Genomic DNA, 14023 nt, shown 5'->3' with positions numbered 1-14023 from the left:
GAAGTCTTTACCATTAGAGGACGCCAAGATATTAAATATTAATGTGCAACATATTAGATCCTTACTCAGAAATTTGCAATTGAAGTGCTTTAAGATCCCCAGGCTTCTACCTGGCAGCAGCAGTACTCGCCTGTTAAGACCCAGACTCAGACAGAGGCTCCTGGGAATTGTAGTCATTGTAGGAGTTTCTGTTATGCTGCATTCACAGGCTACCGTCCAGGTTGGAAAAATGGTTTCCCAGAAATTTCACATGAAGGACCTTCCAAGTTGGGAATCCCAGGCAGTCTACCCAAATTCCCTGAGTGTGAGGTTAATGATGACCTTTTTATTGGTATTTGGTACACTGTACTATCACGTCAGTCAATAAAATAAAATTAACAAATAACATAGTCAGCCCAGAAATTATATTTTTAAGGTTTAACTGTATTTAGAGCAATGTGATACACTTTTAATAATTTAGTTTGCTCTTTATTTTTATTTAAAAAATTATTCGTTATCTTTATTTACGCTTTTGTGTGGACCAAGTAGCAAATCAAGTGCGGCCTTGCATTTGTCCCAAAATGTCAACAGGAAATGAATGAACTTGAAAAATTCTGAGTATGTAAACATGGCATTACATATAAATGTGATCAGGAAGTGCTTCCTGGAAATACCAGCAAGCCCCCGATTCTCGAAAGAATCGCAAATCCAAGAATGGCAATCACTTTCAGTTCCTTCTGATACTTGAAGGGATGAAATATCATGGAGGGTGGGTGCGTCCTGGGACAGTTAATTTAATTAAATAAACATATTTGTACTAAAGCGGTTTCTTTTTGGAGCTGTGACTCAGTTGTAGGCGCCTTCGTTTATTGTATTCAGCCATGCAGTCGCGCGTTTGTTTTTCTATGGCTGTGCCGTCAGCGATAAGTCGTTTGCTGATGGCGGCGGATTCGCGTGCTGAAGTGGCCACGGCGGCGGTTTCGGGCATGGAGGCCTACATTACTAAACGAATGTGGTATATGCGGTGGTGTGAGCGGTCGCGCTCGGGCGGCTGTACACTCTGGCGTGCACGCTGCACCTCAGGTTTAGTGTACAGGTTGTAGCCATGGTTAAGGTTTCATTTAATCAAATAAACGTATATGTACTACAGCGGCGTCCTCCGGGCATGGAGGGCTATATTACTAAACGAACGTGGTATATGCGGTGGTGTGGGCAGTCGCGCTCGGGCGGCTGTACACTCTGGCGTGCTCGCATGCTGCACATCTTTTCAACCTCGCTCCCTCTGTCTAGCCCATCAATTCTTTTCTGCCTCCTTAGTGTCCAACCTCTCATATAATTCATCATACACCTTTTCTTTAGCCTTCGCCATCTCTCTCTTCACTTTGCGCCTCATCTCCTTGTACTCTTGTCTACTTTCAGCATCTCTCTGTACTAAAGCGGTTTCGTTTTGTGGTGACGTGAGTCTGTTGCCTTCGCTGACACCGACTGCTTGAACAGGCTGTGTTGTTTGGGTGCCACCTACTGACTCTGGGAAGCCGCTGCGTCTGACTGTGGGGTTGAGCCGTGACTCCTTTCTTAAGCGCGTTGTCACAGCATGGACCTTTGTTTTGAGCCTGTGAATCCTTTCGTTTTTGAGCCGTGACTCCTTTCGCACAGCATGGACCTTTGGTTTGAGTCTCGTGCGGTGTCATAGAATGGGGATTCGGGGATTCCGTACATCCGGGGATGCCGGACATCCGGTGAGCCCTGCGCCCATCCGGTTTACAACCTTCGGTTAGTAATATGGATCCCTGGGTCTGCGCTTAAAAGGGGCTTCACCTCCTCAGGCAGACAAGAAGCAAAGGTAAGAGATAATCTAGAAAGGGGGCTACTGGACTGAGGAAGACAGGGAGGTATAGGGGAGCATTTTAGTTAATCAATCTGGTAGCAAGACTAGGCAAATGTAGAGAAGGCCCAGCAAGGGCAGTCTTTTTCATTTTCTTCAGACTTTTTATTGTGTACATTCTTTCAATTCACCCTCACTTACACATCTTCTGTTGTTTAATAACCCTTCGTAACCCTTATCTGAACTTCACTGTGTGAGTGTGAAACCTGCTCTACAGTGCTCCACCTGTCTGTGCAAATACAGCAAACACACAGAGTATATTTATTTGTCTTCATAGTGATTTAAATCATAGTCCCACAACAATGATTGGAACTATTGATCACTGAACTATGATCTGTCATTACTCAGTGGTACCACTAGCACCCACTAAAAGATGCTAGTGAAAAAGCCTGGTAATTCCAAACCTTGATGGTATTATGTTGGAATAACAAACACATGAACTCCTTATGTTACAAAGAAGGAGACAGGCACCATGTGGGCACTCCAGGTCCTGATAAATGTGTGGTAGATGAGTATACCAGCTTTTTGATGTTATACAGGTTAAGGCTTTGGAGTTTGGACTTCAAACCTTGAGGTTGTGGGTTCAAATCCCACTGCTGACACTGTATGACCATGAGCTAGTCACTTCACCTGCCTGTTCTTCAACTTGAAAAACAATAAGAAATGTAACAAATTGTATCTCACATGATGTAAGATGCCTTAGATAAATGTGTCATCCAAATAATAAATAATAATAATACAGAGACACAAAGGCACACCACTGGATTCATCACTGATACTACAACTATTAAGAAACAAACTGTACTGCTTGAACAAGGCAACCGCAGTTTTGAGAGAGAATGGATTCAGAAGGTGGCAGGGAGAATTAAGAATTTTTGCAGGGGTCGCAACCAGGTAGACAATAACTAAATAAATAAGCTCAGAACCTGTAGCCAAACTTGTAGCTAAAGAGCAGAGTGGTAAGTCATAAGCCAAAGAGGGTACATGCAACTAAAGCAAAGAAACATGAGATATAAATCAAAATCAAAGGGCCACAGCAGAACGTGAATTATTTTTAGCTTGTTAAAAACAAAGGAAGCAAAAAATGAACATAACAAATTCCTTGGCCTCAGAAACTCAGAAAAGCAAACTTAAATAATTTTAAGTGGTCAATGAACAGTTGGAAAAAATATAATTCATAAGCCAGATCATGACACAGGCTAGAATCCCATATCCTCATACTACTCATGTACAGTAAGTGCTGCACTGGCACAGAAGTTCAGCCACTGTATATGAACAGACAGGCATGTGAGATCTTGATAGGTACCCTAACAACATCACGGCTCAAGTTGCTACCAATCAAACAGTTTGTTACAAAATGCAATAGTTGATAATCTCCAACTTCACCAAATGTTTTCACTGAAGCAGTGTTTATGTCGCATATCCAGTTACGCCAATAACTGCTGCCCCCAATTCGCTAGGCTCCACAAGCTAAACTCATCAAAAGGCATGCAAAAGTGTACACAGACTCCCAAGTTACATATGTTGTACAGTACAGGATAGAATAATGCAGAAATATAGCATGGTCTCCAATTTTTTTTTACTAATATTACAAGCTGAATGGTTAAACATGCTTCTAATAGCTTATATACATATTCTTTAAACACAATTCCTTTGAAAAGGCTATGATAATTAGAGTAAAGGCCTGGTGTTAATACCTTATATTTATTTCTTAAATTTAAGAGATTTGCATTGCAAAGGACACTTGACAATACTGCTTATCTCACTATAATATTATAACCAATAAAATTAGCATACTAGCTTCCACATGGCCCATACATCAAAGATTACCTACAAGTGGAGACCTCAAATTTTTGCCCCTCAATCTGGAGGCAGTTGGAATGCTGCAACTGGATTGACTGCTGCTAGGCCTCACACAACTGTTGAGATTTCCTTTTGTTGGGATTCCGTGTCCTTCTTTATTCTGCTTAAATTTTTCCCTTTGAAAATCAAGCCATTCTCCTGCTGGACTTAACCACCTTGAGAAAGCTGTCTCAATAATACAAAAGGATACTCACAAAGACTCCCAGGACCGAATTCAAGAGGAAAGCATGCCTCTCGGATGCTGAGCTAGGACATGGGGCTTCGTGTTCCACGCCACCAGTAAACAAGTGCCCCTCCGTGCGCATATGGGAAGACCGGAAACGAGGAGTGGGTGCCCCTCTGTCCTTTGATTCTGACAGATGCAGGAAGGTTTACTGTCACAAAGCTACAAAGGTAAAAAAAAAAAAGGCAAAAAGAACTAAAGGCTGTGTCTCAGTGGCCACTTCTGGGCTCGATCAGTATTCAGAGGCAGGCACAGCTCTGGAAACTCATTATCCCCACATGGCTCTGGCTGCTGGCGGTTCTGCCTCTTTTCCTTTCTTCTTTTCTTTTTCTTCTGCTCAGATCCTCGGATGGGGGGGGGGGGGGGGGGGGGGGGGTTTACTGGTGTAGCGAGAAGCAGCAGACTGAAGAATTAGCTCGACAGGAGGTCCTTTAATGGCTTTTATCTAACAAGGACCTTACTCCTATCCTGGAAAAGGTTTTATTTATGTTCTCTTCCAGCTTGCTTCCCTAAAAACATGCTGTGCTGAACGCTGATGTGAAAGGCAACAGAATGAGGAGGTGGGGGAGATGGAGCTGCTCTGGAAAAGTCCCGATTCCCCATACTGCAACATGCTCATTCCCTCAGTGCCAGCACCTGTTGCCATATTAAAAATAGAAAAGTTCAGCTCCCATTTAACCCATCTGTAGCTGCTCTTGTGCTTATCAGTCTTGCACAGGACCGAGTCCTTACTTTCTGTTTCCAAACTCCACAAGCTATGAAAGACTTCTAAAAGTACAACTAGGAAGCTACCAACTGTTAAAATATTGTTTTCAAAGATAAATCTGCCACAAGAGGGTGAAACATGGGGTCATTTGGAGAAAGGCAAACCCTTAAGACGCCAATAGACTACAGAACACAGGGCAATATAGCCTCTTTCACTTTTAAAACTAAAATCTCTGTCCACTAATTCACCCTGAGATCAAGAGTAAATTTCTTAAGATTGCCCATTACAGAAATAAAGGAATATACACACTTGTAATTCATAACTAGTGTGGATAAAATATCAGCTAAGTAAATAAATGTAAATATAAACTACAAAAATGGTGCCACAGTGGGTTCAAATTCTCAAATTCCCTTTGTCTGCACTGTCTTCTCTCCAGGTTCTCTGATTTAGCCTCTCAACAACAGGTCTGTTAAGCTAATTTTGCCGAGTAAGAGTGAATAGATCCTGCAATGTACCGGAGTCTCATCCATGGCCAGTTCCTGCTCTGTGTGCCAAATGCTTGCTGAATGGGCTTCAAACCTCTGTAACACTGATTTGGATTATGACGACCTGGGAGTGTTGAGTTATTTAAGAAACTAGATAATATATTTTAAGGTTGAAAAGAAACCATACGACATAAGATTCCATGAATCTTTAACTCATCTCTTTGTATTTTATTGTGATAAGAGAATTATTGAGAATATGTGATAGAGCAGCAAAAATGTTAAGGGGTCCCACATGTTGTGCTACAAATTAATCAGGTTAAAGAATAAATAAAGCTATGCTGACTAAATGCATTATTACTTTGGGCCCTTGACAATTTACGGTACTGATTCAGCCATTAGCTAGATCACTAAGAAAAAATAATGTTTTTTTTTTAATGAAATGCTAAAAGGAAGCTGAGACCCACTATCCTTACTTTACTTCTGCAGCAGAGAATGATGGCGTGTGCAGAGGGAGATGGTTATATGAAACATGTTGCGTATGAGGCATTGTGTCAGAAAGTGACAGAATGCCCACTCCCCACCATGTCATTGCAACACATGTATCCTTTTTGCAACATGTAACAGCGGGAGCTTCCTGATGTACTAAACTGCGGTAAAAATGATATATGAAAACTTCTCCTTCCTGACAGATTTCTACCAGTACCATGCACCACTACGAAATATGGTAAATTACTTGTGCTTTTTATTATCCATTCATTGTATGTTTTAAGGCATTAGATGCCTAAGTTCAGGGTATTTTTAGCTATATATGGCAAATTTCAGACAAATATTTATGGAGTTCTAAAATTTATATCTACTGTAAATTGTGATTATGAACTTATCTGAAATAATATGACAAGCCTCTAATTCTGACATTGTCATATGAGTGCTTTCAGATTTGCATACCCACATCTTGTGTTTATAACATGGATATTCAATGCACACACACACGTCAAAACACTACAGTCCTATAATTGTGTATATTAAAAGTAAAATATACAAATTTTTACGTTTTTAATAATCTATTTAACCTTTCTCTATTTTGAATGGTTTGATACAAAAGCAGAAGTACTCTGAAAAAAGAAACACAGGAAGAAAATATCTGGAAAAAAATCCAAGAGAAATTACAGTGAATGCAACAAATATTTTGAAGAGGCCAAGCACTGACAAGTCAGACCACCATGTTTATACTGTTGTTACAAATGATTATCAGTACAGCAGTATACATATAATTTATTGACCAGATAGGACTTTTTTTCTTTTGCTATAAATTCTTGACTGAATATGCTCTCTTTATTAAGACACTCATCACGATGAAAGCACTCTGTCCTCCTGCTGTGCACGTAGCAACACAGTCAGTCAATCAAACTCCAATGTTCCTTTATAATAAAGGTGTTTAACACCAGCAGTAAACATAAAAATTCTGTGATATGTAATCACATTCTTGCATTTACTATAGAAAGATTTACATGTAAGAAGCTTAGAAAAAAATACAGTATAATCTAAGGAAAAGTGGTGTAATTATTGCTTAGTGAAACTAAAAGAGGCATCCATGGCAAAGAATAAATAAAAGTTGCCAAGTAAGAAGAAGTGACAAACATTTCCAAGAAGAAAATACTTAATTTTGCTTACAAGTTTCAGCTGGATATATACTTCCATTTTGATAAAGATGTAATTTAAATATTGTAAAAGAATATAAAAATGGTATAATGAATATTACAAAAGCAATCTGGACCAGCACCTACAAGGGTACCAATGTTTCCTCTACTATTGAAATCAGTGGGCAGGCCACCCAATAATCCACAGGCCCAGTTGGTGATGGCAAGTGAACTGAAGTAACTGTGATCAAGGTTCTTCACAGTGTTACAGCTCTGTTTATACTGAATAGCTGCCAAAATCTCTCAAGACGCTTGCATTAATTACATATACAACTCAATGTGTATCATGGATTCAGTTTGACAATTGGTAGCAACCTCGTAATTAGTCATACACTGTGAATTGTCTTGTGGTGGCAGCTCCAGTGGGGAGATTTTAGTAAATGCAGTCCTTAAATGTGACATACCTTCAGTGTAAAACTTATTGAGAGTTGTTTCAAGATGGAAATGTGATACTGCCTTTAGGTAATAACATTATCCCTCTTGCCCACAAAGCCCATGCTTTCCTGTATCTCTCACAAACTTTCAATGATTTAACTTATAACGTGAATTAATTAAAAATGTGTGTGTGTTTTTTGGGCATGGCTTTTATGTGGGTATGCTTGTATTTTTTTAATACATTTTTATGTATTCCTTTTTGTTGTAAAATTGCTTCAATTATTTATTTGTTTTTGTGTCGCTTCTCTAAGAGATGCCCATCAATCTGGCAAACCAATTGCCCTCACTAATAAATATTTTCTATTGGAAACACAGAGTATTGTGCAGTTAAATAAAGAAGTTTACTTTTCATAATCAAGCCACTCAGGTCTGGCTCAAAGTCAGCATGTGTTTCTAAAATAAAGATGCAGTAATACTACATCCTGCTCTACACATTATTTAAGTAATTGCCTAAAAAGAAACAGCATGTTTGTATAACAAAAAAGGTTGTGATAAAACACATCTGGGGTCTGTGGCAGTGTGTAGTTTTATAATAAAAACAGTGCGCTCAGGCTCCACAAGGGTGTGCACTGGTGCAGTTTTGGGCATCCGCAGGGTGTTTCGGTTTGGACAGTAAGGTGATTGTTTGATTAGGTCAGCTGCTCCACAGAAGCACTCTGTTGGTTGCAATTAAGACACCGCACCCATAGGAGAATGGGAAAATGAAATCAAGGAAATTGAGAAAAGAGAAAGAAAGAGAGAACAGAATTGAGTGGAAGCTAGTGATTGTGAGAAGGCAGCAAAGCTGTCGGGAAATTTCACATTAGAGTAGTGCGAGGGGCACTCCAGGGGTAGATTGGACTGCTCCTGCCGCACAGTGGAGAACAGGTGGGATTGGGGCTCTAAGAGATCCAGTGAACGCCAAGGTGACAGGGAAAATGGAGCCAAGTTCACTGTGTCTCGGAGGATGCCGAGGGATGTTGACTTGGAGTGGAGTCAAGAAAGGGGCTCATAGGGAACCACTTGACCCCAAGACAGTAGTGAAGATGAAGCCGGGCTAAGCGCATCCCAAAGGACACTGATTGATGGTGGTCAGGTCAGCGATTCTGTCTTTTGCTTTGATCCTTGGTTTTAATGAAATTTTAATTTCTTGTTATTTACTTGACTTTTAGCATATTTACCTGTGCTGGATTTTTATAGATGGATTACTTATTTATAAGTATTTTGCACTGCACTTTATTTTTCATTGGACACTGTTTGGATTGTTTTAATAAAAGCACTATGCACAATTTTGCACCAGTCTCTTGCTGTGTTGTGTCATCATTCAACCTAATCCATCTTAGTTCCAAGACTATCAATGTCCCAGGTTCAAGGAGGATTATGCCAGCTACAGGCAGTGCAGATAACCCAAGAGTGAACAATGTAATGGCAAAATGATAGTAAGGCACACCAGATCATATACCTGTATATGTCCGCTTAAACTGTGGAGAACAATTACATCAGAAAAATCTTAAACCTTTGCCTGTAGAGCTCAGATAGTAAAGCAGCTTCCTTTCCCAGTGTTCAAGAAAGCTGTAAGCACAATGAATTGTGTTCATTAGCGAAGAGAAATATGAGCTTTCTAGTGAAAAATCTGACATAAATCCCCTTCCCAGTGATAGATCCCAGTGGGACAATTGAGGGATAAATTTGTTATCCAAATTCACAAGAGTTGTAACACAGCACTGACCTCTCACCTCATTTCATTATGTAAGTTAAAAAATAATAATCTGCTCAGCAAGAAATGTGGCATTTGGCCATCACACGGTATTAAAATCAATGCAACCACAGCCTGGAGCATTTCCTTTCCTTTTTATTTTCAAGGAAAAAAAATACGTGGTAACCTTTATTTGCTTTTTGGATTGAGCACCAAATCAGTTGTAACTTTTCAGTCCTTCTAAAAACTCCAACTGGAAATGCAGGTAAACAGAACAAAGGTGTGCAGTTACAAATGATATTTCTGAAAATTCACGCAGGAGGCAAACACTACATAACGCCAAATCTGGGAGAAGGGTGAACCCAATTTCACTTTGCAAAATCAAAGAATATACAGAAGTTGCCAAAAAAGAAAAAAGAATAACATTTACAAGCTGAAAGTACTATATTTTTCTTACAAATCTTAGATGGCAACATCCTCCCATTTTAACAACGATGGATTTAAAATAATGCTGAAGTAAAAAGTTAACCTAATTACCACAAAAAAAATATGGACCAACACCTATAAAAGAATACCAGCATTTCCCCTATCATTGAAATCAGTGGATGGGGTCTAGCAATCTTGATCATCCACCCAGCAATCCATATACAGTATGTATATACTGTACAGTGGATACAGAAAGTATTCAGACCTCTATACTTCCTGCACTTTATTATGTTGCAGATTTACTTTTAAATGGATAGATTTGTAATTTTTGCACAACAATCTACACTCAATAATCTCTAATGATAAAGGGAAACATGTTTTAAGAAGGGTTTGTAAATCTGATAAAAATCAAAAACTGAAAATTCTCATTCATATAAGTATTCAGCTTCAGTAACTTGTAGAAGATACTTTGGCATAAATTACAGTTTGAGTCTTCCTGGGTAAGTCCTACAAGCTTTGCACACCTGGATTTGGGTAGTTTGTCCTATTCTATTTGGCAGATCCTCTCAAGCTTTATTAAATTGGATGAAAAGTGTCTGTAAACGGCCTTCTTCAGGTCTCTCTAACATGTTCTATGGGGTTTAAAAGTCTGGGCTTTGGCTGAGCCACTCAAGGACACTCAGAAGCTTGTCCTGAAGCCACTCCAGAGTTGTTTTGGCTGTGTGCTTCAGGTCATTGTTGTGCTGAAATGTGAAATATCACCCCAGTCTGTGGTAATGTGCACTCTGGTGCAGGTTTTCTTTAAGGACCTCTCTGTAGTTGGCTGCATTCATCCTTCCCTTAATTCTGACCAGTCTCCCTATACCTGCTAATGAGGAGCATCCCATAGCATGATGCTGCCACCACGATACTTCACAGTGGGGATTGTATTAGACAGTTGATATGCAGTGCCTGGTCTTGGCCAGACATAGTGCTAGGAGTTCTGCCCAAAGAGTTCAATTATTGACTCTTCAGACCACAGAATCTTTTCCCTCGTGTTTTTAGATTTCTTTAAATGCCATTTGGCAAACTCCAAGCAGGCTGTCATATGCCTTTTACTCAAGAGTGTTTTCTGTCTGGCAACTGTACAATAAACACATGACTGATGGAGTACTGCTGAGATATTCTTCCTTCTGGCAAGTTCTCCCATCTTAGCTGAAGACTCCAGAATCTCTGTTACAGTGACTTTTAGGTTCTTGATCAAGTCCCTGACTAAGGCCCTTCTTTTTGGTTACTCAGACGGTTCCAAACTTCTGCCATTTCACAATTATTTAGGCCTGTGAACAATCAAAGCTTTAGAAATGGTTTTATACCTTCTCACGACAATTTGATCAAGGAGTTCCTTGAACTTCATGGCTTGGTTTTTGTCCTGACATGCAGTGTGAATTGTGGAACTTTATATACAGAAGTGTGTACTTTGCAAAACAATGTGCTATGAATTCAGTTTGCCACAGGTCGACTACAATCTAGTTCTCGATAAATCTCAAGGATAATAAAACAAACAGGATGCACCTGACCACAATCAGCAGTGCCACTGCAAAGGGTCTGAATATTAATATGAATGAGAGATTTCAGTTTTAGCTTTTTAATAACATTTGTAAACATTTCTGGAAACATATTTTCACTTTTCATTATGGGTTGCCAAGTGTAGAGTGATGGGTAAAAATGTCAAATTTACCCATTTAAAATTAAATCTACAATATAATAAAGTGTGCAGAAAGTGAAGGGGTCTGAAAACTTTGAGAATCCAATGTATATTATGGACCATCATAACATAAGATACAATGACAGTACTTCTCTATATAAAGCTTTTATACATTCTACTTTTAACAGTATTCCTCATATAATTTTTTTATGAAAAAACTAGGGGGCAAATTGCTTGCTTCGCTCGCCAACACCCCGGCCTGTACTACATGCTAGCCTCTTTGCGGTTCTGCCGCTCACATATGGGGATGTACAATTTAAACAGATTTTTATTTTCATGGGAATTGTTACATATGCATCAATGCAACGTATAACTGCCTGTGACTGAATTTCGTTTTTCTCCCTATTTAATAAAATTACTTTTTCGAATGTTTGGCTCTGAGATTTGTTAATTGTCTTTGCAAAAGCTATTCTAAACGGAAACGGTTAACATTTTAATATGAATCACATATTAAGATCTCCTTTGTTGTCTAATGTTGCACTACATTACCTTTCTTGGATACATCCTTCTTTCTACAGTAATTTGTGCGTTGTAAGACCGGACGTAGTTAACGGTTGTAGATATTCTTTGGGATATTGTAAGTTGTTGTTTTCATCTTCTGCATGATCACCACCAACTGTTTCAGCATAGTCTATTGATACGCATTTAACCAATTTGCCGTGTAGCTGTTCAACATTTTTGGACTTACTTAACCAATTTGATGTGTAACCGATCGACATTTTTGCCGTTAATTTGTTTGACTTCCTTGTTTCTCTGTGCTAGGATTGTGCATGTACTCATTTTTTATGTTGATAACCCTTCGTGATGAAATTCTTCAATAAGATTTGGACATAATGTCTTCTTTAATTGGGAACTTAAAAGTGAGGAAAACGTTAAAATGTATAAGAACTGACAGCGCAGGAAGTGTGTCTGACAAAAGCATTCACACGGATGAGAGTTGAGGTCTTGTTTGAAAATGTTTGACAGGAGGGCATGACTTGGAAAAATGTCAAGGCAAAAGTATCGTTTCCTGGGACTTGAAAAAATTTCATCCACAAAAAGTCTTGTCGAATTGAAGGATTTTTTAATATAATAGAGAGATATACAACATAAACAGAACAGAACAAAACAGAGTATTTTCCTTACTTCATTTCACTCTTTTCATTTTGATTTCTCTACAAACACCAGGCCAGCCTGCAACTGTACCTTTTCTATCTGTCCCTAATTCCAATACAAATACAAATTGTCATGCTGTCTTCTTGCCTGCTGTAGCAGCACTGCTAGTTGAGACGCAGAAATTCTGAACAAGGTAAACATTATACACAGGTGTGAACAAAAACTCTGCTTATGATCAAGAAACTGACACACCATGTCTCCAGCATGTTAGATACAATGATACCTGTCAGAGGCTACTATGAGCAAATATTATCGAATAGAAAGGTACCTGGGGAAGATGCTGATATAATCAGCTTTCCCTTAAAAGTTAATTTAAAAACAGTATTCCTGAATTCTTAACACCATACACATTTGGTAAGGATTTTTGTTTTAATTACAGTGTAACATGTCGTGTTGCCATTCAATGTATTTTTTAAGAATGAGGTTGATGTTTTTGTAATTGACTATCTGAACGAGCAAACTTTAATATGACAAGGCCCCCTGCTTGTATTTTTTTCAATGGGTTTTCAAATCAATTTATGCAAAGCAAGTTAATGCTTTAGCATCCTATTGCAAGCTATGTAATAATAAATTTGAAAAGAAAGGTGACAGAGTTTTCATGATATACTAATATTGAAAAGTTGCATTATTTTTGAATGGCACTTGCATCCTTAAGTCATAATTTGAAGAAAAAAAAAAACTACAACTAGAAATATATGCATTACTGATTATGCAGCAAGGCTCAGTTTACTGAGGTCCTTGAGAAGCAAAGCATTCTGGTGAGCAAGCTGAGATTCTAGCCTGTGTATGAAATAACATGCCTCTCAGTGAAGCAACACAGGACCATCTTCTCTAATTGCAGTCTAAATCCAGAGAAAGATGGCATGCTAGTTACACCAAAAGAATGTAGGCTGGCTAATGATGGAATGAGACCGAATTTACAAAGATTGCCAGTTAACCTTTTCAGTACCTTGTACCTTGATTTCAGATGCAAATTTAGTTTACCACAAGTTAGGTTTGTATTGTTATAGTTGAAAGGGCCATCAAAGGTCTTTATGATGTGAGACGTACAGTCAGTGCCACTGGTCTGTAGTCACTAGGTGAACAGGCCCAATACAGCTTTTGGAACAGGAACAATGTAGGACGTTTTCCACTGCGGTGGCATTTTTTGCAGCTTTATTAATAGACTGAACAGACAAAAGAGAACACCACAAAGTTGGTCAGCACAAGCTTCAAGAACTTGAGGACTAACTCCGTCTGGTCCCACACCATTTCCTGTGCGTAGCCCCCACCATTGTTTCAACACTTGGTCATCAGTTATGGACCAAGTTCCTATTGATAATCAGAGGTGGACTCATTACTAGCCATTCCAGTTGAAGTAGTAGGATTTGGTTATGTAGTAGGTAGGTTTTGCGGGGACTGATCATTGGAGGAAATATCTATTAAAAATTGGTTCAGGGTGTCAGTCTTGTCCAGTCCATTCCAGACATCTTTCATGCTGGCAACACAGTGAGAATTATGTTTTCTGAATTCTCCAGTGCCTTTAGTATCATCCAGCTATCACTGTTAAGTGACAAGAACAGAGCTATGCAGATGGATGAGCCTATGGTGTCCTGGATAATGAAAGACTGCAGTTTGTGAAACTCAAGGACTGTGCCTCTGCTCTGGATGTGAGCAACACTAGGAACAGTCCTGTCTGGTTTTCTATTCACTCTGTATATCTAAGACTATACAAATACATATAGTATACATATACATACATAAATATAAC

At 39.0% G+C, this 14023-nt stretch overlaps 1 protein-coding gene across 3 annotated transcripts in view; it reads right to left on the bottom strand.

The window, feature by feature from the left end:
- tmcc2 (transmembrane and coiled-coil domain family 2) overlaps positions 1 to 14023 on the bottom strand; it is a 97403-nt gene that overhangs the window by 28323 nt on the left and 55057 nt on the right. The window contains exon 1 of one of the 3 annotated variants that reach the window (XM_028796627.2): positions 3922 to 4514. The exons of the other annotated variants lie outside the window; for them this stretch is intronic. Within the exon in view, the coding sequence (XP_028652460.1) occupies positions 3922 to 4032 (111 nt within the window). The 5' untranslated portion in view covers positions 4033 to 4514. Of the gene's footprint in view, positions 1 to 3921; positions 4515 to 14023 lie in introns of those variants that run through there. 3 annotated transcript variants of the gene reach the window in all.

This window comes from Erpetoichthys calabaricus, chromosome 3 (assembly GCF_900747795.2).
Source record: "Erpetoichthys calabaricus chromosome 3, fErpCal1.3, whole genome shotgun sequence".
Lineage (NCBI taxonomy): Eukaryota > Metazoa > Chordata > Cladistia > Polypteriformes > Polypteridae > Erpetoichthys > Erpetoichthys calabaricus.
Note: the sequence above shows the minus strand (reverse complement) of the source record. Positions and strands in the feature narration are given on the sequence as shown.